This window comes from Pimephales promelas, chromosome 22, assembly GCF_988280905.1.
Source record: "Pimephales promelas chromosome 22, fPimPro1.hap1.1, whole genome shotgun sequence".
Classification (NCBI taxonomy): Eukaryota; Metazoa; Chordata; class Actinopteri; order Cypriniformes; family Leuciscidae; genus Pimephales; species Pimephales promelas.
In genome coordinates, this window is record NC_142790.1 from 22,649,241 (window position 1) to 22,676,385 (window position 27,145).

The 27,145-nt window shown below is 37.3% G+C and overlaps 1 protein-coding gene across 9 annotated transcripts in view; it reads left to right on the forward strand.

The window, feature by feature from the left end:
• dip2ca (DIP2 acetate--CoA ligase C (putative) a) overlaps positions 1 to 27,145 on the forward strand; it is a 97,698-nt gene that overhangs the window by 46,895 nt on the left and 23,658 nt on the right. For 4 of the 9 annotated variants that reach the window (XM_039684793.2, XM_039684795.2, XM_039684794.2 and 1 more), the window contains exons 3-20: positions 1,054 to 1,164; positions 3,427 to 3,552; positions 4,649 to 4,894; positions 7,953 to 8,075; positions 13,859 to 13,993; positions 14,756 to 14,875; positions 15,217 to 15,414; positions 17,919 to 18,010; positions 18,609 to 18,719; positions 19,678 to 19,801; positions 20,990 to 21,099; positions 22,617 to 22,719; positions 22,818 to 22,882; positions 22,972 to 23,065; positions 23,665 to 23,784; positions 25,181 to 25,295; positions 26,607 to 26,746; positions 26,938 to 27,074. In XM_039684793.2, the coding sequence (XP_039540727.1) occupies positions 1,054 to 1,164; positions 3,427 to 3,552; positions 4,649 to 4,894; positions 7,953 to 8,075; positions 13,859 to 13,993; positions 14,756 to 14,875; positions 15,217 to 15,414; positions 17,919 to 18,010; positions 18,609 to 18,719; positions 19,678 to 19,801; positions 20,990 to 21,099; positions 22,617 to 22,719; positions 22,818 to 22,882; positions 22,972 to 23,065; positions 23,665 to 23,784; positions 25,181 to 25,295; positions 26,607 to 26,746; positions 26,938 to 27,074 (2,270 nt within the window). The remainder of the gene's footprint in view (positions 1 to 1,053; positions 1,165 to 3,426; positions 3,553 to 4,648; positions 4,895 to 7,952; positions 8,076 to 13,858; positions 13,994 to 14,755; positions 14,876 to 15,216; positions 15,415 to 17,918; positions 18,011 to 18,608; positions 18,720 to 19,677; positions 19,802 to 20,989; positions 21,100 to 22,616; positions 22,720 to 22,817; positions 22,883 to 22,971; positions 23,066 to 23,664; positions 23,785 to 25,180; positions 25,296 to 26,606; positions 26,747 to 26,937; positions 27,075 to 27,145) is intronic. The other 5 variants (XM_039684796.2, XM_039684800.2, XM_039684799.2 and 2 more) reach the window with 2 other exon arrangements.

A 27,145-nucleotide genomic window follows, 5' to 3' on the forward strand; every position in this document is an offset into this window, starting at 1 on the left:
ACCCTTCAACCATCGAACATTAAAATGAAATTTCAAAGTGTAAAAGAACCAACAAGGTACTTTCAACAGAACAAAAATAGCCCCATAAACACGAGTCTTTGGATAAATATCACTGTAGTAGGCAAATATATAGTAGGCCTTAATCAAACATGTTCATTAACTTCAGCATTACGTGACACTATATCAAAGTGATTTTCGTCATTTTGACGCGTACTAAATTGCATTTACCTGTGAAAACAAACCTGGAAAGGGATGTGAGGATTTGAAGAGAATAACGAGATTCTTCGTGCATTCCAGTGAATTATTAATGGAATATCGTAAATTAAATTCGGGAGAACAGACCACAAATGTGCTGAATATGTTGATCTTTTTCAAGGAAAAAATAAAAATCATCATGAGGAAATGAAAGCAGCAACTGAAAAGAGCTCTTGCCGTAGATATTCTTGTTATAACATGTCACGTTAAACCAATTATTGCGTTATTCTCATGATGTCTGAAAATAAATCATGAAGGAAAATTGACAGCTTATCCAGTCAAACTGACGGATCAGCTTTATTTGTAGGGCAACCTTATGATTTGAAATGATTCGTTTCAGTCTTTTTGAATGGAAGTTCCCCAAACCGGAACTGCCACCCATAATTCAAAACGCAGTAAGGTCGTCAGGAATAAGGTGGATTGTATCTTTAAAAAAAAATAAAAAAATAATAATAATAATATTTGCCCATGCCAATTTCAAATACTGCTGTATCAGAGACCAATAAACATTTCGGTATGAAGAGGTGAGAGATAAACATCAAAGAGACAATATGTTTCAAAGAAAAGCTACCCTGAACTTAGAATGAGAAAAGATAGTAGGTTGTCAATGAGAAATTGAAAGAAGGAAACCCTGATTAAAAGAAGAAACTCTGATTTGTTCTAATTAAAACCAGAACAAATCCGGGTTTCTCTTTGGCCGTCTGTGTGAGAGAATGTTACAGAAAGAGATCAATAAGGTGGATATGTAATAAATGAGTCTCTGGCTGAGACGTGTAATTGTATCTCTCTGTCATTTAGGGCTAGAGGCGTCCATGGCACACGAGCGCCGGCCACCCATGGCGCCCTCCTCCGCTTCACGATACCACCGCAGACGCTCCTCTGGCACCCGGGATGAACGTTACCGGTCAGGTGAGTTTATTCCAGCAGTTTGATGAGTGATCCCTCATGATTCTTAAAATGGAGTGACGTGAAATATTGTAGCTGCCCAGAGTTAATAGTTATGCAGTAAGTAAACTAGAGAAATTAGATGTTTTTTTTAATGGCTGCAAAATAGAATGTTTTTTAATGAGGAATCAAGGAATCAAAATTATTTAGCACCATTGTGAGGTTTCAGGGTTAAAATATACATTTCTTAATATACTTTAAAAACAAAATCCAGATAATTTAGCTTCTTATATCATATATTCACACAAAAACATATTTATATATATATACTTTATACACACAGATAGAACACACATAGATATACCCATATATATAATGAGTCAATTAAAATGTCATGTATTTAAATCATAAACAGTGTGTGTTTGTGTGTCAGATTATGAATTGTTTATCCATCTCGCTTGCCTCCTCCCTATTGGCACATATACAAATATTGATGTTTATGTGTGTGAGTGTACGTATTAAAATCATATCTATATCTGTCTCAGTCTTGTCTCTGTGTGTTCAATAGGCAACCACACATCCATAATACAGAGTTAAAAGAATAAAAATAGGGTTCAGTAGTCATGAGACAGCATTTATTGAGCTTTTCCTATGATTTATGATATTTTTGAGGCAAGTTTTCCATTTAGTTTTAGTTTATTTGTATATATCGAGTAATGCTGACCTGCACTTAACAGGTCCTGACCACTGTCTAATTTTAAAGATGACTTTTAGATGTCATCTTAAAGATGACTCTAATGACTTTTAGTCAGTGATCATGTTTACATGCACAGCGTTTCCTCTGTTAACCTCTTAACTGTCACCCTCCTTTTTTTGAATAGACATGGAAATGCACATTTCAAACTGAAATGGTTGTAATTCAAGAATGCTTTGGAATATAGACATAAGATTGGTCTCGTTTTAAAGAAGACATTTGGCAGATTTTTGTCGGATTGAAATAAATTAAGAAAGTGAAGTTATAGGAGTTTGAGTTTATGGATGTAAAAAAAAATAATTCTTCATATTTTATATAAAATATATATTTTCAAAACCTGGGCTACTCTAAAACTACAGAAAAGTGAAAGCCAAAAATCTGAACCAGTTGTGTTTAAAATTTTATGTTGATATCTCAAAAAATGAGCTTTCTGTGAGATTTTGTTTGGGCGCAGTACCAAACATTTTCACTAGGGCACAACCAGACTCCATTACTGCCCATATAAGGGCGCCTCCATTTCCATATGTGTTTTTAGTGATCTGAATCATTATTTTCACAATTTTTACACAAGTTATGAAGTAGAGATCCTATTCAGATGTAGTAAGGGACGTTTGGCAGATTTTGATATGAATTCAACCTCTAAGAAATGCATACAAAGAACACGCATGCGCATTATAGCTTATTGCCACAACACAAATGGTGATTTTTTTTGTTGTTGTAATATTTAAAACATTTTCAGACATTTTTTTCTAAAATAATTGAATGGATGCAATCTTTTGAACTCTTGGCATGAAAACAAACTGAGGTTTCTACTTTTGTTCATGATTCTTCATGTTCATTGCTATTTCAAAATAAAGGTCTGAACACGCTTTATGAGTATGAAAATATTCTTGTTGCAAATTGATAAATTACGGCTCCTGTGTAATTTATTTTGAAAATCAGTCACCAAATATGGAAGCTAGAGATTGTAAGCTTTCAAATGATATATAGTTTGTCAATATTAATTAAGCTCTATATTCTGGTTATGACTTTATTCTGAAAAATACAGTTACGTTTTCCTCAGCCAATGGTTTACATGTAATCCACATATTTAATGAACACATTCTTTAGCAGTTCCCTTTAACTGCATTTGGAACCTTAATTAAATAAGAATATCGGAATAGTCTTGTATAGACGTGTAAACACAGTCAGTGTGTTGATGGAATATGTTGTTCTGTATCTCATTAGAGAGTCCAAATAACAGCTTGGATTATTAAAAGCCATGACTCTGTCAGCGCGAGGAGTGCAGCCGTGGGTACAATGTACAGTCAACTCTCTCACACACACATATACACACTCACACTGAAATGAGTCAGTATTGCAAGATCACAGAAGGGCTGGAGGTGGTGGCTTGGCTCTCGTCATACACTCTCGCGATCATCATCATGTTAGACTCATCTCATCCACGTCACTGTAAACACCAGCTTGGAGGTAAGCGGCCAGTTAATACAGATTCACTTCATTTAATTTCTCATTTTTTTTTTCATCCTCAGATGTCCACACAGAAGCAGTACAAGCAGCACTAGCCAAACACAAGGAGAGGAAAATGGCCGTTCCTATGCCGTCCAAACGACGATCTCTAGTGGTACAGACCTCTATGGATGCCTACACCCCCCCAGGTGAGCTTCACACCTAATTCTAAATCATCATTCATTTAAAGTCAACATGAAATCAAATATAAATGCACTCTTACTTTCTTAAAAAGATTTGGTCATCATTTATTCACCTCCATGTTGTTCCAGACCTATATGACATTATTCTTTCTACAAAACTCAAAAGATATTTATATATTTTTTTTAACCAGTGTTATTTTGCTCCACTTCTCAAACAACCTTTTCAGCTAATGTCTTCTAGGGTGTGGAGGAAAGGAAAATAGTGCTAATCAATAGCCAAATAGCGATATTGGCTGTGTCCGAAATCTTCACTCAAACCACTACTCCCTACCCCCTATGTAAGGAGTAGGGAGTAGAGCACTATATAGTGAGCTCACCTGCATAATAGAAGCACCACTTTCGGACACTACTCGATCGTCTCTCGGCGCCGTTGATTACGTAATTGCTGTCGCCCGTCTGTCTTTTTTACGATCAGCGCAATGCATGATGGTACAGTATGTAGGGCTTGGGTTAGTGACCATCAGTTGTACACTACTTTTCAAAATGCATTCTGGGATACATTGAGTGGACTATATAGGGTATAATAATCATCACTATACATTCGGACAGCACTACAAAATGGCGAGCTCACTATATAGTCCACTAGATAGATTTCGGACACAGCCATTGGTTTAGGCTACTTCTGTATGAAGTGCAGCCTTTCTAAAATCCTCGATTTTCTAAAACGCCTACTTTTCATAATATAAAATAATTTAATGATGTACATTTATATATTTTTATTTGAATGAATGCTTGCAATAAAAATACAAATATTACTTTGACATCAGGACCTGTTGCTAAAAAGAAATAAAATATATATATATAAATAAATATTATTTTTATCAATCTTTATAAGAACCTGTTGCTAAAAAGATTATTATTATTTTTATCAATTTTTCATGACCGAATCAATTCCTTAAGAATGCTTTTTCTTTTGGAAATGTTTCTATTTTTCATTGATAAATCCATCCAATGGGTTGCAAATCCCTTTTCATGTTGACTTTAAGTGCACTTGTCCACCTTCTGGGCTGAGTGTTGAGTGGGTCTGAGTGACTCTCACTAGGCCTCTCCCCCCTCTCCTCTCTGCCCCCCCTGACAGACACCTCGTCCGGCTCGGAGGAGGAGGGCGGCCAGGGTGAGGGTACCCCCACCTCCAGCCAGGGCAGCGTCAGCATGGAGCACTGGATCAGTCGGGCCATCCACCAGGGTTCCACCACCTCCTCCTCCTCATCATCAACGCAGAGTGGGGGCAGCGGAGCGGCTGGGCGGCTGGCTGACGTCCTGGCTCAAACCCATGTCGGCAAATCAGGTAACGCCCCGCCTCGGCAAACCCCGCTTCCACATCTATTCCTCAGCCACTCACTCCCACAACTCCTGCCATGCTTCTAAACCCTGCCTCGCTCGCCTATGTGTGTTCTCCACACCTTCTTTTGCTCCTTATTGTATATCTGTGCTGTCGTTGGACCACGCTTGCCGTCATTGACATAAATCAGTGGTAATCGCATCTGAAATTGACTGTCGACAGGTTTAACTGTTAAATCAGTAAATAATCATTAATGTTTGTCCGCGGTGCTCAACAATAAGGAGGGTCTGCAGCCAGTTTGGGGGATGAGAGAACAAGATTGTCACATTGATCACTGTATTACATTTGTTGATCACGTGTTTGTGTTTTTATGACTTGCCAACATAACATTTTCTCTGATAATTGAGATGATGTTGTTAATTCTGATGATTTATGTCACTAAGTCTGTGTCTTAATTGTGCAAATGATTTATGATTAGTTCTTGCAGCAACCGCTAGAATGGGTCAAATCATAAATCACTGTAGCTCCATGTTATTATTGTTAAAAAACAAATGTATAAATGATATATTATTGTAAGAAATGACATTTTAAATAATAATTATAAATAAACAATAATCACAGAATAATTTATTTATATAAAATGTATATTTAAGTGAAAGAAAAAAATGAAAAAAAAAAAATTAAGAAATTTATATTCAAGACAATTTCACATTTAAAAATTAATATATATATATATATATATATATATATAATTTATTATATATTATTTTATTTTTTCATGATCCATTCAGTTCCTTATGGATACATTTATATCCCTAATTGTTTTCTTTTTAGAATTTTCTTCTTTAAAACAAAAAGACAAAAAAAAATCTTCAATAAAAAAATATAAATGTATTTCTTTCTGACACATGTAAAAGCCAGTAAAATTATTATAATTTAATTTAATATTTACTATTGTTGTGTATTATTTATTTAATTAAAAAAACATAATTTAATTTAGTTATTTTTTTAATTTTTATTTTTTTTTAGATATTTTTTATTTTTTTTAGATATTTTTAATTTATTTTGTTGTTGTGTACAAATCTACTGCCCTAACCGGACCAGCTGAAAACATCCTTATTGTTGAGCCCTGAGGTGACAATTCAGTCAACATCGAGTCAGTTACACCCTCCCGTTCTGTCTGTTTAAAGTAGCCTGTGCTGAACAGATGTTAAATCTATCCAGCCAGCTGATTTTTAATGTAAACAAAGAAAGCAGCAGGAAGAGGAAAGAGTTTTACTGCAACTTTCCCCTCCTCCACTCAGAGGCCAGTGAAAGACAGAATACTCATTTTCAAAAACCTCACGAACCCTCTGTATCCAGAGGGCTTAGATATGTAGACTGTGGCTAAGTGATGAACTCCGGTGTCTTAATAGAGCTATGATGGTATGTAGGAATGCCCTGTGGAGCAGTTTAATGTCTAAAGAAAGGAACTCATCTCTTTCACACTGTCCTGTTACCTCTCTCCCTTCATATCTTTTTTATTTCCCCTCACTTTCTACCTCAGTTTCCCTTTCCTGTATCAACTTTCCTTCCTGTTGTGTGATTTAATCACTCTATCCTCATTTCTTTTCCTTCTTCCCCATTTTCTTTTTTCTTAAGGGCATTTTACACGGTGCACGATAAGCAATACGTTTTACCAGATCTTTTCCATACACACAACAATTGATGGCAAACGTTGCCTGCTACTGCTTTAGCTCAGCGAAAACATTTCTGAATGAAGTGATAACTGTAAGCATTATATTCCATGTTTCATATAAGGCATAAATAATTAACCTACCCTATTAAAAAAAAAAAATCCAGCCATTTTAATAGCAGGTTTAAAGCCTGTTCACACCAAGAAGAATAACTATAAAGATAACTGTAACTTCATTGTAGTCCACATGAAAAGACAATAATAAGCGCACACTGAAGTTATCTCGCTTTTTAAAGTCGGGTGGATTCTGATTGGCTGTCAATGTTTTAATCTGAAAAAAAAAAATTGTTCTGAAAGTAAGTACATCAATATAATGTCTCTGTGTTGTTCTCTTTATAGTTATGGTGTGGACACTATTCTCAAATAATTCAAACTTTTATTAAAACATAGTTAGTTATCATTCTTGTTCTGCTCGTCTTAGCTGGTTTTGCTAGTCTTACATGCTAAAAAACTTCTTTAAAACCAGCTAAACAAACAGCTTGACCAATCCCGAAGACCAACTCACCAATGTAGGCTGTTTTTGTTGAGCAGGAAACAAAATAAAATGGCCTATAAAATAGGCTAACCTTGAATAGAAATAAATGTGATTGGTGGGCTGACATTTGCTGTCTGAAATCACTCATTCTTTTACTCATTCACATTGTGTGGGCAGCAGGGAGCAATTTTAGACACATCAATTCTGAAAATGACTAAACGCATTAAAATGCAGTTTGATTGGTTGGAGAATACTGACAACATACAACAGTGATTGGTCAACGACACACAAAATCTGGGCAAGCTTTCCTTGAAAATAAACTCGTGGTCACCGTGTAAAATAGCCTTTCGATTCTCTCTCTCTCTCTCTCTTACTTCCTTTTTGTCCTCCTACATGGTAATGTTGTGGTACCATCTAAAAGCAGACAACCAACCTCGAGAGACTCGGTCGCGTTCGAAGCTCTCAGAACATTGTTAGTGCGTATTTAGGAACTCAGCAAGGATGGTTAATGTCTCTCTCGGAAATGTTTAAACACTGGACCAGGCACAAAGTTCTACAAGTGCTTCCTAGGTTGTTGCTTTTGTCCCGTTTTCCCATATTTGTCCTGTACCGTTGGGAGAAACATGGCAGTGTGGGTGCCCCTGTAGGAATGCTCAATCATTCCCACCTTCTCCGTTCCCCCTTCCCCTTCCATGCAAGACATCCAGAGTCTTCGTTACTCTGTTGGGAACATGGCACCGTCCATGCTCGGCTCATCAGCCCCCGTCCCTCCTGCCCATCCATGCCTGCGGTCAGTGAGGAAGTGGACGGCTCTTAAGGTTCTGGTTCTCCCCCTTCCTCCCTTCCCCATCCAGGGCCGATCGCTCACCTCTCGTTGAAAAGGAAAACTATGCTTGGCGTAGCAGAGAACGGAAATTTGCGGCGCTCCTGTGAGTTCGGATCAGATCTTCTCTGGCCGCCACCCTTGGAGTCGGATGGTCAGTATACTAACTGATGCTACACACACACTTACATCATGAACTTGCCCCAATCATCCAATCATCCAGACCGTCTTTGTGTCCTCCATGTGGTTCTCTCTGGAGTCTGGGGGACGACGGGCCCCTCGGTGTGTTTGTGTTTGGAGTAGCGTGCTGTGAATCTTATGACCTGATATGTTTGAACGTCAATTCTTCTCTGTGTGTACGATTAAGTGAGCACAGTTCTCTTAGAACAGTTATGAGACGTTGTTTGTGCTGTTGAATTTGAAATATGGTCTCTCTGTGAGTAGTAGTGACTGTGTATCTTGTGTGTTTTCTAGATATTTGTTTATTTTATTAAATTATGAAGTGTGAAATGCTGTTTTATCAGGCGTCCAGTCTGCTTTTAGATGTCCATTCTTTGTCTATATGTGCTTATCGTTGCTGTCCATTCCCTACCGTGTGTTTTTCAAGGAATAGTTCACTCAAAATTTAAATTCTGTCATAATTTGGTCACCTCTTTAAACTCTCTAAATATGTATGTCTTTCTTTTTTCTGTGGAAAACAAAAGGAACATAAATGTTCACACTGCCTTTTTCATACACTGAAAGTGAATGGTGACTAGGGCTGGGTATCGTTTAAAAAAGTTCGATACCGGCTCCTGAACGATACTTTTTTCGATACCAATTTTATGAAATCCATTTTAACAAGATTACATAACACATTAACTCAAAAAACCTTTGGTTTTATTTTTTATTTTTTTTTCAGTTTGACTCATACTCCTTAGCCAGTGCATAAAGGAACATATATATTTTTTGATTTTGTGTTGTTGTGCATTTCATATGTATTTGTTTGAGTACTGATTTAACGAGTTAACCCCTTAGGTATTGAAATCTGGTACCGAACAAGTAATTTTTGGATACTCGATAGTATCAAGGCAATTCGGTCGGTACCTAAAAAGTATCGAAATCGGTACCCAGCCCTAATGGTGACCGGTGGCTAGGCACCATACAATCATTATACTAGTTGTCCATAAAAGTTTGACACTATTTTCCAAGTCTTCTGAACCCATATGATAACTGTAAGAAGCAGACTGAAGTTTAAAATCATTCTTGTCTCCTATGGTCATCATTCACTTACACTGTATGGAAAAGAGCAGCTGAGACATTCTGCATAATATCTTCTTTTATGTTCCACTGAAGAAAGAATGTTAAACAATTATAACAGAGATATCTTTTTTGTGTGCACTATTGCTTTAAATGTCAGTGTTTTGTGCTACCTGTCACTACTACCTCTGTTTATCTGTTAAACATGCATGATTATTTCTCTAAATGTTATTTGCATTTAACCATTACATTTTCTCATTGAAACACAGGCACATGCTATTGTCATACACTATTCATAAGTGTGGGGTCATTAAGATTTTTTATTATTATTAAAGAAATTAATACTTTTTTTAATCAACAACCATGCATTAAATTGATCAAAAGTAACAGTAAGTATAAGTAACTTTTCAACTACATGTCAAGTAACTGTCAGTAGACTGTTAGGTTATGGTTAGGTGTTAGGCTTTGGGTTAGGAGAATAAGTTTACTTGTAGTCGCCAAGTTATAGTCAGTTGAATGTCTGTTGGGGGACCAACAAAATAAAGTGTTAGCAGATATTAAGCTGACAGTCTACTAATACTCTATTGACAGTTAGTTGATATGTAGTTGAAAAGTTATTTTTAGTTAGTAGAATGTCTGAAGTGGACTATCGAAATAAAGTGTTACCTAATATTTTGCTATATTACTGTTTTTACTGTATTTTTGATCGAACAAATTCAGCCTTGGTGAGCATAAGAGACTTATTTAAAAAAAATAATAAAAAAAATAGGGCTGTCAAACGATTAATCGCGATTAATCGCATCCAAAATAAAAGTTTGTGTTTACATAATATATGTGGGTGCACTGTGTATAATTATTTTGTATATATATAAATACACACACATGCATGTATATTTAAGAAAAAAATATTATTTAGATATAAATATTTATATTTATATATAATATAAATTATATATAAATCTATATACAGTATATACATTAAAATATTTCTTAAATATATACAAGTGTGTATTTATATATAGAAAATAATCATACACAGTGCACCCACATATATTATGTAAACACAAACTTTTATTTTGGAAGCGATTGATCGTTTGACTGCCCTAAAAAAAATCTTACCAACCCAAAACTGTTCAACTCTAGGTAAGGTGTTTTGATAAATTTCTTATATCACATACTTCAGTTTATATATAAAGTGTCCCAAATGTTTTTGAATAGTAATTAAACCAAAGATATTCTCATTTTTGAATGAGGTAATGAATAAAAAACTGATTGTAATATTCATTCTCATGCGTCTCTCCGGACTAAAAATAATCTGTTTGTCTGGGGTTTTCTAGTCTCAGTGACGCAGATTTGGCAGCGTTCTTTTTTTTTTTTTTTCTCACGTGACTCAAGATGTCATTTTTATTTGTTCTCCTGCAAGCACCTCTGGGCTTTGAGGAAACTCCTTTTCCACCACATTAGTGTCCGTGTCACTGAAGAGCAGGGGGGTGGGGTGAAGAAAGAGAGAGAGAGTGATAGAGGGAGAGAGTATAGATGTGGGTTATTTTCAGCATGTTACGCAAGGACTCTAGCTGCTGGGTGTTTTCTCGTACACTCATCACGGATGATAAAGGCAGGAGACGAGGCAGGGAGGCCAGTGATGAAGCAGGAGATGAGGTAGTATATAAGGCAGGAAGGTCGAATATGAGGCAGGGAGGGAGTCTGGAGATTGATTTCCCAATTTCACTCGGTTCTGATTCACAAAGCTCTCATGCTAATTTGATTCCATTTCTGATTTGATTCGATTTTAATTCATTTGGGGGTATTTTAACTATGATATATTCATTTTGATTACATATTCTTACAGATGGAATAAAATCTCTCCAACAATGCTTTGAATGTTTCGGACCACTAACTTATCTTTGTTTAACCATTCTTTAAAAGAACTGGCTCATAGGAGTTATTTGTTTCAGGAGTTGGGCTCCACTGGTCACGCTTTATGTTATTGATTAACTACAAAGAAGCGGCTCATAAGAGTAATTTCTTCATGAACCGAACTCTTCTAGCTGCGCTCGACTGTATTTGTTTGATTCACTAAAAAGAACAGGCTCATAAATTAATTTGTTTCTGAGGTGGGCTGCGCAGGTTGCATTGCATGTTATTGATTAGAAAACAAGCAGGTCCTAACCCATTAGTTCAAGAATCAGACTACTCCAGTAACGCTTTATCTTTTCTCATCTGTTCTTGAATCAGGTTTCACGGATGACGCTATGTTTTTATTTTGCTAAAGTACTTTTTCATCTTAGGGTGCTTTCACACCATCCTCATTTAGTTCATTTGAATCGCTCTCGTAGTTCGTTGTCCCCTTGGTGCGGTTACTTTGGGCTGGTTGAACGCAGCAATCACACCCGGGTGCGCACCAAAAACGGACCAAACAAGTGTACCGACACTTTCTAACGAACCTCAAACAGACTCAACTGTCAAAGAACTGTGCATTGTTTGGACTAAACCATCTGCCGTAGTCAGCTGCACTGTGCATTATGGGATGAGAACTAATGTTTATTGACAGTTTGCGTGGAGTTGACACAAACTTGGAGTTGTGAGGAGGTGCAGAGCCTCATAGAAATTTGGTCTGATGACCATATTAGGTCCCAACTTTCAAAAACTACGAAGAACGGCAAAATCTTCACTTTGTTTAGCAAACAGCTCAGGGAAAGGGGGTTTCATAATTCATAGATCTGTGTAATTTTCCTCTATGTTAATTCTGACCAATCGAAGTGCAGTATTTGGTCAACGAATGATGTGAATGTTGTCACATGACAGCATTTTGGCTCGTTTCATCAACTGATTCGGACCTGAGCACTCAGTGTGGTGTGAAAAGGAACCAAAACGCCTGAAAATGCCACAAAGTGTCACTTTTCACCCTTGGTCTGGACTACAGTTGTGAAAGCACCCTAAGTCATTCATTTGAGAATCAAGCTAGCCTACTGTATCTTTTTGATTCGCAAAAAAGAACACGCTCATAAAATACATTTGTTTTTGAATAAACTAGACTTTCCGCTGTATGTTTTTGATTTGCTTAAAAAGAACCGACTCAAAAGAGTCATTCTTTCATGATTCGGACTACCCTGTTTTGATTAAGAAAAATAAACCAGCTCACAAGAGTCATTTACATTGTTAATGTATGTTACTGATTCACTAAAAGGAACCGACTTTTTGAGTCTTTTGTTCAAGAATCAGTCTATACTGGTAATGTTGGTAGTTTTTAAAGAGCAGGCTCATAAGGGTCATTCAATCGTGAATTGAGCTGCACTGGTTTTTACCCAGGCCTCCTGGAGATGAGGGGGAGTAACAGTAGAGACACATAGTACTGATGGTGGGTGGAAGCTCGGTCCAGGGGTCGTGCCCTTCCTTAGTCACATCCTTCATCACAATCCCCTTTTGTGCTTGGCACGATTCCTCAGACAGGAGGCATCTCGCCTAATCACGTTCATTCTGTTGACTTATCTCTACCAGATTTATGACTACTTCATTTTGTATTTATACATGATAATTCGGGTCAGAAACCGAATGATTTATGAAACAGTTTCTCTACTGTATAAAGTAATTCACTGAAATATACCACTCTATCTAATTTTGATATTAATGTATCATATCAGTCAGATACGAACTCAGGGTCTGCATGAAGTTTCATTACATTGAAAACCATCTATGCTGAGCTGAAGCTAAGCAGCTAAAAGCCTTGGACTGTGTCGTCCTTGATCACAGTGGACGTTTCTGTTAGGGCCGTTTCGCGTGTTTTATGGTGGAGGAGAAATAGTGCTGCCTCATTGGCATTCTCCTCGTTCCCGGTGTCAAAATTACACACGGCCGGTTATTTCTCTCCGAACGGCTCGATTGGATGGAGCGTGGGATGAAATTGTAAGAAACTTGTGACACTTTATGAGCTTTTAGTGAAAGGCTCACCCACTGACATCTGCCATTTGAAATCATACAAAAAAGGAAAGTGAAATTTATTTACTTGACGTTAGACCACACAAACTCCGTAGGAATATCATAATGGTAATACGTGGCAGCCAAGGGCACCGAATGTGAAAGAGACGTTTCAGGAGCGAGCTGAGGGGAATGAGAAAGAAGCCGCAGACAGCTGAGAATTTATGATCTGAGAAGGAGGGTGAACGGTGAGAGAGAAGCCCAGCGGACTCACCGAGTGGAAATAAAAGGAGCAGTAATTAAGGAAAGGATGAAAAAGCTCTCCTCTGTGCGTCTCTTCGTTCCATCCGTCTCTCTCTTTCGGAGACATGTGCATGTTTTCCTCAAAATCACTTCCTGAATGCCTCCCACCCTCTTCCTTTTAACCGTAAACAATGTGCCAAGTGAGTCAGGGCTCTTTATCAAATGCAGGTAGGACTGAAATCTTTCTAGCCAATCCAGTTCAAATGTTTTTTTTTGGAATATGATAGTTAGTTATTAGCTGCAAAAAGAGTTGCCAGCTGGTTTATAGTTGGTTAGGGCTGGCCATTAGATTGGTTATTCAATGTATAATATAGATTAGCAAATGACCAATTTGAACCCGACATACGTTTATGGAACATGATAGTTGGTTTACGGCTGGTTCAGATGGGTCATTTTCTGGCCGATATATATTACAGTATAACCACTTAACTAGAGTTTCTCATCCTGCATTTTGGTTCCTCCTCATATTCCCAAATCCAGAAAATCACTCAGCCCCTCCAGACGTCACCACCTACACCTCCGAACATCCCGTTCAGGTTGAGAGGCCACAGGTGTCCACCGTACCCCGGACCACTCCCAAATATGGCAACGCCGAACTCATGGAGACCGGAGATGGTGAGGGCACATGAATGTGTGTGAAAGAAAAGGAGTGAGGTTTTAGAGACAGTAATGACATTTTCATTTCAAACATTACAATAAGCTTTGAAAGATTTACATGAGTCATTTTCCTCAATCATTTTGACAACCCATCTAGCATTTCTCTTCCACCCTAACCATATTTATTTTGGCTGATGGTTTTATTCAGAGCAACTTGCATATAGTCCCCCTGCAGCAACCTGGGGTTAAGGACACATGAAAATGTTTACTGTTAGTTCATATATATTCACATATATATTCATACAGTGTATATATATATATATATATATATATATATATATATATATAAGAATGTAAGTGTTATGAAGCTGTGATTGAGGGCATTGATCCCACTCTTATATTATTACGCTTTAATGTGATCTCTTGGGGACGCCCCTGAAGGCTGGATTTGATTGCATCTGTCAGAGGCATTAATCAATAATGTTTGCAAAATTGATTTGTTAGGGATAAGATGAAAATTGAGGTGTTTGATACGGAAGTATACACAACAGTGGGGAGTTGAAACATCTTCATTTTACACATTCAGCCGTCCATCAAATCCGTTTACGGCTAGTCGTTTAGACCCAGTCAGCCTTGTGTGTGTGTGTGTGTGTAGGCTCATTCAGGCAGATTCAGGAAAATTTGATTTATGTGTGAGTGATAATATTCCTTTTTGTTTTTGCTTGTTTTTTGTCAAGGTTTGTGTGCATTTGTGCATTAACATGTATGTTTGCTTCATAGGAGTCCCTGTTAGCAGTCGTGTTTCAGCTAAAATCCAGCAACTTGTGAACACACTAAAGCAGCCCAGACGACCTCCGCTTCGAGAGTTTTTTGTTGATGATTTCGAAGAGCTCCTAGAAGGTGAGTGTTTGACTCATCATCACAGTTTCACAGTTTTTTTGGAGCTATTCTTATAAACAAACACACATAATGATGCCTGATTCGCAAACAAAACAATCTTTTGAATCGGTTGTTTTGAATGATTTGGTTGAATCAATCATCCAAATCAGCTACAGTAAGTCAGCTTACTGAAAACATTGTAATGAACAGCATTTAATTAAATGTCCAGTGATGTGTGGTGATTCAAATGAACCGTTGATTTAAGGATTCACTGTTCATTGAACCAATTTACTAAAACATGGATGATTTTTTGCCTCATGGATGATTTGCATGTTTTGCCCCTTCCATCTTGTTTCATTCAGTCCAACAGCCTGACCCCAACCAGCCACGGCCGGAGGGCGCTCAGATGATCGCTATTCGAGGGGAACCGCTGGGAGTGGTCACTAATTGGCCACCATCTTTGGAAGCTGCACTGCAACGCTGGGGGACCATCTCGCCTAAAGCGCCCTGCCTGACCACCATGGACACCAACGGCAAACCCCTCTACGTCCTTACTTATGGTAATATAACCATATTTAACTACAACCATACATATAATGACCAACATCTGCATACAAACATACTGGAACAAAATAATACTATATTAGAGCAGAATCATATAATATGTGATACTTTTCATACTCATAAACTCTTTCATATTTCGGAGTATTATTTGGGACCACACAGTCTGATACACTGACCCCGAAAAGTCAAGCTTAAGGTATAAATATATACATTTATATTATAAAGGTCTAAATACATTTACTTTATCATAAATCATATTTTATCGTAAACAAAATCTTTATTATATGTCAAACAAAGTAGCGCTATTTATTTTAAAGAAATAGCACAAACACTTTACAAACAAGACTTGCACAAACAAGTCTAGTTAGTTTTGAGAAAGGCATAATGTGTTTGCAGATTCCACATAATGTGTTTTTCATATTTTGCATTAATTCATAAAAATAGTGTATTTTTGGTGCTGTGAATATACTGTTATACCTTTCTATTTTATAGTAACAGAGATACCCTTGTCTCCTTGTTTGTTTATGCTCTGACACGAGAGGGAGATCATTATAGGGCTTTTTTTGTGTGTGGTGTGTGTGTGTGTGTGGTGTGAGGTGACGGTCTCAGTCTCTCAGCTGATTTTACTCGATGATGAGGATCCTGCACATCACTGGTGAGAGTGTGAGGAAGGGTTTGCAGTGTGTGTGTCTGCTGTAATGGATTGGTGTTTCCTCTTTTCTTTTCTTCTTTTGATCATCTTATTGAAAATATTCATTAAGCCACCTGAGCATCATCATTTCTTCTTTACGCACACACGCACACACACGTCACCAGGACGCTCAAAACCCTGACCAAAAGACAACCTCCACTGCCACTCACACAGGTTGCAATGTGAGCCAGAAAAATGAATGGCAAAGGCTGTTTGTGTGGCGCATTAACACCCCCCCCCCCCTCCCCCTCAGAGCTCACCGAGGAATATCACCCTCCTCCTTAGCTCGTTAAAATCCTCGCTCAAATCAAAAGAGTAATTAACTTTCCACAGAACACAGACGTAAAGCGAGATCACTATCTCATGTGCACCGTTTTGCTTTCACCGGGGTTTCATAACCATGAGTTAAATCCTGATAACAGCGGTTCAAAAATTCAGCAGGACGGAGAAGATACAATTCTGAAACGCCCTGTGTGTGACTCATCCAGATGCTTAAACTTTGAGAAATTTGGCCGTTTGGTTTCAGTCCATGTTTGACCTTCGCTTGCCCTTCAGTGTGTGGAATCTTTTCACTTCTTTCTCTATTTCAGTTTTCTGAGTGTAGAGCTTAGTTTTCTTATACACCATAAAAGTACTCCACTGAAGTCATACGATAGCTTTGTGGCTGGACCAAAAGGGAACTGACTTCATTATTCTCTGAAAATCCCTCTTTGCCTTTAATCTCATTTGCATTTCCTTATACATTTATTCAAACTGTCGGTTCTTGGTTAAGCGATGCAACAACCAATGGTGTTTCACATTCACGTCAAACTTACTCTACCGTTCAAAAGGTTTAGGATTTTTTGAAAGAAATTAATACTTGTATTCCACAAGGATGTATTAAATTGATCACAAATTAGATGAATGGCATTTATGGTGTTAAAAAAGCATTTTATTTATCAAAGAAATCCACAAAAATATTAAGCAGCTGTTTTCAACATCCGTCACAGGAATAAATAAATGTAAGTATTTTAAAGTAGAAAATATTGTTTTTAAATTGTAATAATTGAATTTAACAATATTACTGTTTGAACTTGTTTATTTATTACAAGGACAGTGCATATTAACATGACAAGTCAAACTATGCCAGAGTTAGCCAAAAGGCTAGTTTTCATCTGCAGTCCTGGGCCAGATGTACAATAGGCAACCTAAAATACAATGTAAATACAACAAATATAATTAAAACATAACAAACCAAAACAAAACTCTATACTGTATTAGCACTGTATAACTGTGCTGTATATTAAAATAACTTCGGCCTTGGTGAGCATAAGGTAATTCGTTCAAAAACCTTAAAGGAGCTGTATGTAAGATTGTGGCCAAAACTGGTACTGCAATCACTTTCAAATTACTGTAGAGCAGTGTATCCCCTCCCCGTCCCCCCAAACTCAAGGTTGCCAGATAGGTTGCAGGATCCAGCATTTTTTTTATCCAACACGTTTGTAGCTGCAGCTGTGGTAAGTAGAGCAGAGCTGGCAACCTGGATGCTGCAACACTACTGACTTCGTGATTGGTGGAGGGTGGAGCATCAGACCAAAACACAACATGACACTTTTTAAATGGCAATATCCTTGCTGGACTAACTGTTGTCAGTGATATAAGTAATACGTATTTGAAATGAACATGATTTCTTAATGTCTAGTGACATATCAGGGTCATTTTTGGATTATTTGAAATACATTTCTTACATACAGCTCCTTTAAACTACACGGCATTTTTGGTGAACTGACCCCATAAAAGACAGTTTCTTCTGTACTTCCTTCCACACAGGTAAACTTTGGTCTCGGAGCATCAAAGTAGCTTACAACATCCTCCACAAACTGGGCACAAAACAGGAACCAATGGTCCGACCAGGAGACCGGGTGAGTGTGACTGAACCTATTAAAGCCAGATCCAATTTCAAGTTCAATACAAGTTATCGTCTACATGCTGTCGATTACCACAGAACATTATTTTGTCTTGTTCCTTAATTTTCAAATATACAAATATTTTGTGTACACTAATACACATCAGGCAAGGTTAGATTGCTAAAATACACCTTTAAAAAAAAAAAAAAAAAAATCTGTTTACTTTTTACAGTCTAAATAGTAGCCTACACTGGTAAAAGGATGATTTATTAAAAAACAAAACAAAAAATAAACAAAACAATAAAATGACACAAAATTCGAGCTGCTTTGAAACCCTCTGGAATGCCTTGCCACATAGACTTCAATTATATCGACGTATGTACAATTTTATCTGTTTTTACATAACGAGGGACGAATCAAAATGACCATGGTAATCGTCAACATGCCGCAGATGCTGAACATAGAAAATAACTTGTTTTGAATCCAGAACCTTCCTTTAATGACAGTGTCGTTTCCTGCCGCATGCCTCGGTTTTAAAGCATGTCCCTGTCAGATTAGCATACGCTCGTGTCTGAAGTCTGACACCTTTCCTCTCTTATCACTCCACGAGCAGGTGGCTCTCGTGTTCCCCAACAACGATCCCGCTGCCTTTATGGTCGCCTTTTACGGCTGCCTTCTGGCAGAGGTGGTGCCCGTACCCATCGAAGTGCCACTTACCCGAAAGGTGAGACTAAATATACCACCATGAGAGTCCATGAATGACTGACACATTCTTTAAACCTTCAGGTCTGCTTTTTTGACACCGTAACAAGTTATAGTTCCTACCTACACACAATCCTCCCCTGCAGATCTTTCTTCTCAGCATGGATTCACACTATCGAGTGCCAAACTAACAGTCTTTACGGTGCAAAATATTAATATTTGTTTATGATTCATGTTTAATGGTAACGTATTACAAAGGCCTTCTGGAAACTTGATCTTGTAAATATTGCCGTGTCTCGCTCTCCAGTTCTCTGTCTATTTTGAGATCCGTTATCTTTTTAGAATGTCAGGCTGAATATATCAGCGCAGACCCCTCGAGGTTGAGGTATTGCCTAAGATATGCATGTCGAATTTTAGTGGTCGAAGTAGAGGAGGAGAGCAGCTTTGGCAAGAGTCAGCATGATCATCAGTCCAAAAATTCCAGGAAAGGACCTGGAAACTGGCAGAACACTCTCTGGCTTCCTCTGCATGCAGTGCACTTAGGAAACCAATAAACTTCTGTCAGGTCCAATAGCAGCTGTGTGTTTTTCTGCATGTTTGACTGATAGCACAGCAAAAGTGGGAGAACCATGACACAGTGATTGTGTCTGATGATAATTTTCAGTTACATTTATGCAGTTGGCAGATGCTTTTCTCCAATTCAAGCTTGGCATTTTATAAGGAAATTGAACTAATGACCTTGGAATTGCAAATGCCATGACACCAATGATTTCCATATTCAAATACCATTGTTATCCAACAAAGATAAAAGAGATTTTCAGGTATTATGGGTAAACATCTTTTCTCAGTGTGCTGTCTGTAATAAGTAGGCCGTCACCTCCCCTGCAGTGTATTTTTGCTGCTGTTGTGATGATGGATTTTTAGCTGGTCTTAGCCTATTTCTTTTTCTCTCTCTCTCTCTCTCTGTGTGTGTGTATTAGGATGCAGGAAGTCAACAGATCGGTTTTCTCCTGGGCAGTTGTGGGGTTACAGTGGCTCTGACCAGTGACGCTTGCCACAAAGGCCTTCCGAAAGGACCCACTGGGGAAATACCACAGTTCAAAGGTCAGTGCATTACTACACAACTCCAAAAGTGATGTATAGTGGCATGCAGCCAGAATATAAGTGTAATGTCATGTCCTCTTTTCAGCTAAATATGGCCAAGAACCACCGACCATCTGATTGACATGTAAACCACCAACCACAATTTGCAAACATTGTTTCTAAAAAAAATTTCGGCCCCACTTTATATTAAGTGGCTTTAATTACCATGTAGTTACATTGCAATTAATAATTTGATACAATGGACTTATTGTGTACATAGATGTTTTTACATTGTACTTATATTTAAAAAATACCAGCATGTAGTTACAGCCGTAATTAATTTATGTAATTACATCTGTAATTACACAGCTGACCCATGCCTTACACTTAAACCCACCCTTAAACCTACCCATACCACCACACCTGTCCCTAACCTTACCCGTATCCCACCTCAATAGCACCAAAAGTGATTTACAATACAACATGAGCACAATATAAGTACATTGTACTTATTTTTAAATGTAAGTACATAGTACTTAAAGCCACTTAATATAAAGTGGGATCAAAATTTCTGTATCAAATATATGCTGTTTTTTAACTTCTCTATTCATGAAAGAATCCTGAAAAAATGATGAGTAGCACAAGTGTTTTCAACATTGATAATAAAAATGTTTCTTAAAAACCAAATCGGCATAGTAGAATTATTTCTGAAGGATCATGTGACGCTCAAGACTGGAGTAATGATGCTGAAAATCCATCTTTGCCATCACAGGAATAAATTAAATTTTTAAATGTATTAAAATGTGGACCGGTGAGCAAACATCAAGAGCATGATGGGCCGTATCATGCGTGTGATGTTATATGAGCATTCAGTCAGCATTTTTTGCCCTGTCTGGGCCGCAGTAAGACGAGAAAAGATATAAATAGAAAATGTAGAAGTTAAGACTCTGTGATATTGTTGTAATGATTAAGAAGTCCCGAGAGGATAGTCATTTACCCCAAGACAGAGAAAAGATGGACTTACTCTCATCCTGACACACGCAGTCATTTAGCCAGTCACCCTAATCACTCACTATCATTCTTTTGAATGATAATCACTTCTAATAATGGCAATGATAGTCATGGTTGACTCATCAAGCTGCATGAATATTAATAGATTGGTATGAATATTTATGTGTTCTCCTCTGTTTGGTCCCACCCACTCATCAGGATGGCCAAAGCTGCTATGGTTCGTCACGGAATCCAAACACCTGTCCAAACCACCACGTGATTGGTTCCCTCACATCAAAGATGCAAATGACGACACCGCCTACATAGAAGTGAGCTAGCCCACGGAATTATAGCCGTTATGGAAATATCAGTTGATTCAAATTATTTCACCGGCCGTACACGCGCAGACATTTTCCCGAAGTGGAAACCAACAGTCTGGGATTGTTTTTCCATATGCTGCACCCACCAGCCACTTTAATTGTTTTATGATATCTGATTGGTAGATATTCTATGTCTCGAGCCACAGAAATCAATATTTCCTATCAGCATGCTGGGCACAGCTGCCTCCATTAGAGAGTCGCAGGATAATGGATGATAAATGATTAATGTTTGTTTAATTGTGAATCGGGACTCTTGTAGAAGATGCTGGTTGATGGAGTGGGGCTGGTCTCATGTTATTGAACCAGTTTTGAGTGAGCTGTCTCAATGTTCCTCACCAGATCCCAGAAATCTGAGAGTCTGTGCAAAGTGGCTGGGTGTCAGATGTCCACGGTGCTTGGCCGATGTTAGATTTCGGTTTTACTGCATGCCTTTTCAGTACAGTATGGAAACATGTACAGAAGAAGACTCTTCACTGCCAAAATCAAAAAAAAAAAAAAAAAAATGAAATTATATTTTACTTAAAGTGTAACTAAACCCTAAAACCATTTTTCTTAAGTTAATGATCTGTAAGACTGGGGGTTTATTAATGCTGTTCATTTATTCAAGTATTTATTTTTTTTTTTTGACATTTTGTTATAAAGTGTTTTAATTCTACAATATATGGTGTAACAACATCTGAGTGCTGCCCTCTTCAGGTTGAACGGTGGCTACTGCAGTTTATTTTTCCTATTGGAAGTTGTGTTGCCCTTTGATGTAAGCAGGCACTAGCTAACCACGCCCTTGCCTACACAGAGACCAGTCTCAGTGGGCTCAGTGTGTGGAGTCAGGCTCTGACCAGGCGCGTAGTTACTCTTTAAAGGAAACTAAGGCTTTTTTTAACACATTTATTAATTATGTAATATGAAAGTATATATACTGTATATGTACTGTGTATATATATATATATATATATATATAGTATATATACAGTATATATATTTTATTTTAATAATACTTTTTCATCTCATGCATATAAAAGTGTTCTATTTTTGTGAAGTGCTATTTAAGTTTTTCTTAACTTTTAATAATCTTACTTTCATATTACATAATTAATGTAATTAATGTGGGTATATATATAAATATGTATATATATTATTCAATAAAGCACATTTTTACCCATTTATAATTACTGGGAATAAAAAAAGCTATTTTTATATAGATAATATGGAAAAGGTATTATTATTAAAATGTAATAGAATTTTCTACAATTACCATTATCAATTCCAATTAAATTTTTTTAAAGAATTGTGGGGATGACATCTTTTGTCCTAAAAGTTGAAATACAATATGACTTGGACAAGTTCTTCAAAGGTTTTCTTTACTACATTAGTTTGTTAACGGGCATACAAACTGTGTTTGTAAAGGGATTTGATGCATTAATTCTTGTTAATGATTGCCCTGTATGACACTGTTTATTGTTTTACAGTATAAGACCTGTAAAGATGGGAGTGTTTTGGGCGTGACAGTGACACGGATTGCACTTCTTACACACTGCCAGGCCCTAACGCAGTCTTGTGGATACACAGAGGGTGAGTCCCACAAGAACACACACAGGTCAGGTCAGGTCGGTCCCCAGTCCTTCTCGGACAATAAAATTGTAAATGTATCTTCTATTCTTGTCTTTCAGCTGAAATCATAGTGAATGTATTGGATTTTAAAAAGGATGTGGGTTTGTGGCATGGAATCCTAACTGTAAGTCATACTTCTGGAAAAAATAATGTAAACAATAGATCATATGTTACACATTCAGGGTGATAATATGTCACTTCCTGTTTCCCCAGAGTGTCATGAACATGATGCATGTAATCAGCATCCCATACTCACTGATGAAAGTCAACCCTCTGTCCTGGATCCAGAAAGTGTGTCAATATAAAGGTCTGTCTGACTTTTTTTTTTTGTACACAATCAAAATTTTACACCAAAACGATCTACACCCAGTCAGATACGACTGATTTTTATCACCAAAAATGTTTACTCCCAAGTCCTTATAACAACATATTATTACACACATTGTGCGGACATAATTTTTGGCCAGGCAGTCTTACAAAGAAATTATAAATGCATGCACAAACAGAATTATTTTATTATTGTATATATATATACAAAATATACAATATTTTCCTCATATTTTGATGATTTAATCGAACTTTAACATTAAAAACAAATATCCCCTATAGGAATCACTTTTTACCACTTTTTTTTCGACTTTAAGTTGATGAATATGTGTATGCATTGTGCTTAGACTTGATATGAATAGACACCTTACTGGTAGTTTTTCATGAAACATGAATGGGAAAAATTTTGAAATAAATCAGTTGTAAAAACCATCATAGGGACCATTAAAGGTTTACTCAGAAATTTGTTCTGCTCATGTTTTGTGAATTGGTTATATTGACGTCACAATGCTCTTTGATAGTTTTGTATGTGTGGCCATTCCTGTGATTTTTGTAGTAAATTTGTGTGTTTGTGTGTAGGTAAAGTGGCTTGTGTCAAGTCCAGGGATATGCACTGGGCTCTAGTCGCTCACCGAGATCAGAGAGACATCAACCTGAGCTCTCTGCGCATGCTGGTGGTGGCCGACGGATCCAACCCATGTGAGCTTTCTCTCTTTCTCTCCTTCCTTTCCCTTCAACCTTCCTCTCACACCTGTTTGTTTCTTGAAATACTCCTCTTACTGGAAACAAACAAGGTTTAAGCAGCTGTTTACATACCCAGCAACCTGAAAAAAGCTAAAAGCATCATCATTCATAAGTGTGTAATATAAATGTATGCCCTCTGGGATTATAACTCACAGAAGAGATGAGTCAGGATAGATGATGCCCAGAAGCCATTTTCCTGACGTTTACAGACACATAATACACAAATGGACACACTGAAGGACAAAACATTCCTTCAAATGCCAATGTAAATGCCCCTACAGTCAGTGTGTTTCTGATACAAGAAGTAAAATGGTTTTAAGGGGTCAAGGTTTTTTTTTTGGTGTTTTAAGATGAATGGATTGATGTACTGTCGAGACATAGCTGAAAATTTATAACACAAGGAGTCCTTTCCAGTCAAAGAACATTTGGGTGAATCTCAGAAACACTCATATTTTAATTCAAAGGAAAAAAAAGGCTATTGAACAAGGGTCCGTAATTAAAAAATAAAATAAAAAAATAACCTTACTTTTTTCTAAAAACATGTATTTTTTTTAATAACATTTCAACAACAAAAACTTAATTTAGGTCCATACTATGACTAAGAGTTGTCATTTCCAAACAGTGAGTGTAGCCAGCAAACATAACATTGATTGGTGTTGTGCAAAGCAAAGTCGAAAAAATCTTGCAATATTATCGTGAATTGACTTTTTATTAACTTCTGTAGGCTGTAAAACAAAATAATTCTCTGCAGGAAACACTTTTTTTTTTTGATCATATACTCGTAAATGGTGAGAAACCTGGTGAGCCACAAGTTCCTGACTAATGCATTGCAATAATGATAGTTTTAGAGAAAATATATGTGTGTGTGTGTTTATATATATATATATATATATATATATATATATAAAATTTCCATTTATTTCTTTTGTTTTAACATGAAGTATTACATTAAAGTCATGAACATTCAGATTTTTATTTTTTTAGAATATTTATACATTTTATTTATTATAAATATATATAATATATTTTATAATATATTTATAATATATTTATTTATTTACATAAATAATTTATTTACATATTTATTTACAAGTTACATTCTGTTCTTCAATATTCAAAGCTTTAATCTGTTTAATTCTAAAGCTGGTCATGTAAATTGTTTTGGTGCAAAATGCAAAAACTATATGACATGGCCCCTTTAAACTGGGTGTTTTTTTGTGAACTATCCCTTTAAGAGCTCTGTTCCCATTGTACCCTGCAATGTTAGGATACTTCTAAAAGTATGAACTGTTACATGAGAAAGGCCTCACATTACACAGTAGTACGTAATGTTCTCTTCCTTTCTCTGCAGGGTCCATCTCATCATGTGACGCGTTCCTCAATGTCTTCCAGAGTAAAGGTCTACGTCCAGAGGTCATCTGTCCATGTGCCAGCTCAGCTGAAGCCCTAACCGTGGCCATCAGGAGGTGAGAGGAGTGCTGACACATTGACCACTCACTCACCCTGGAAACTTCCTTCCAGAATATTTAGATTTTTTTGTCCCTTTTATGAGTTTGGTATTCCAAAAGATTCAGAAAAATGTTGGAAATATGGACAACATTTTCCTGTTGGTTAGACAGACAGATTGACAGAAGTTAATGGTTCATCGAGAAAGCTTTACCGAAGTCTGTGTATGTCTTCAATGCAATTTTCCAAAACCGTTTACAAGAAAATGTATTTTTTTAGGCTGCCTCCATAATTACAGCCCTGAATAGTCCTGACATCTTTGCTTTGTGACCGAATCAAACTCGTGACAGAACGCAGAGCATATGGTTTTCATTCCACAGGATTAACTCCATCGTTGGACCTTTTAACAGACCATCTCTCTCTCTCATGACAAATTTGAGGATGAGAACAGCTTGTATGAATTTGAACAAAAAGTAAAATGAATTGAAAGCTAATAAAAGAGAAGAGTGTCATAGAAGAAAATTTCACCATCTAGTGAAGTCAGAGGAAAAAGTTATTTCAGTGGCAACCAACAAAACGTAATTCCGCTGTTTTTGTCATCAAAGAAGTTACGTCATTGTCATATGTGGATTTACAGAGCAAACTAGTAGTAACCTCATTTTTCACCCGTTGCACTCATTTGGTTTGGCCCATGTGGTTTACAGAATATTTCTCACTCTGGTAATAATTTCCTTCCTCGTTCTCATTTTCATTTCAGAGCTCTAGATGATTGGTCCAACATTTCTTTCAAAACTTAGACAGCTTTTCAAAGAATTAGACATTAAGCACACACCCGACACGACGGTTGTTCGGGGAAAAGTCACATTTTGACTGAATGTCCTTTACAGAGGCAATCCCTAAAGCACTGTGGGGGGAAAACAATCACTCAAGATGCAAGAAATATTTATTATAAAAATACTTGCATTATATACAGAACTACTAAATATAAAAAATAGAGTGGCGAATCAAATGCTGTTGGAGCCAATTCCAAGTTCCCCATCAGTTTCTTAGTAGGCTCCCTATGTAGTGTGGAGCACACTAGTTGTAGTTTTAACTATTATTTCCTGCATGCTGCATCGGCACACCCTGTTTTATGCTCAAATAAAGCCTGCTGTACTTTGCCAAACATATCTGTTAGCTCAGAGGACATTAATGAATGTGGGTGGGGCTTAGGGTTGTCCATCAAAACAAGTTAGACCAACCAGCTTCCTTTTCGGGTTTACATTGCATTAGAGTCACTGTTAAGTTTGATCCACAACCGCTCTGATCTTGGATTTCATTTCTCGTTTTAGGCCTACAGATGACAGTAACCAGCCGCCGGGTCGAGGAGTTCTGTCTATGCAGGGTCTGAGCTACGGTGTCATCAGAGTGGACTCAGAGGAGCGCCTGTCCGTACTCACCGTACAGGACGTGGGCACTGTGATGCCAGGAGGTACACACATGTACATGCACAAATGGTTCTGAGAAAGTCTCGAATGTGCCAATGTAAATATTGATGCATGTTTAGCATTAAAGAAGAGCCATCAAAGATGGGCATTGTGTAATGTGTACGCCTCTCTCTGTGTGCTGTATTTACTGCTTCATAAAGTGTGTAATGTGTTTATTGATGTTGTGTATGTGCAGCTCTGATGTGTGTGGTCAAACCAGAGGGAGTTCCTCAGCTGTGCCGAACAGATGAGATCGGAGAGCTGTGTGTGTGTTCCATCGCCACGGGAATGTCATATTATGGGCTCTCGGGCATGACAAAAAACACCTTTGAGGTTTGTGTCCTATCAGAGTGAGATCGATTTGGCTGTAGATTCTCCTACCCACAATCCCTAGACCTCTGCTT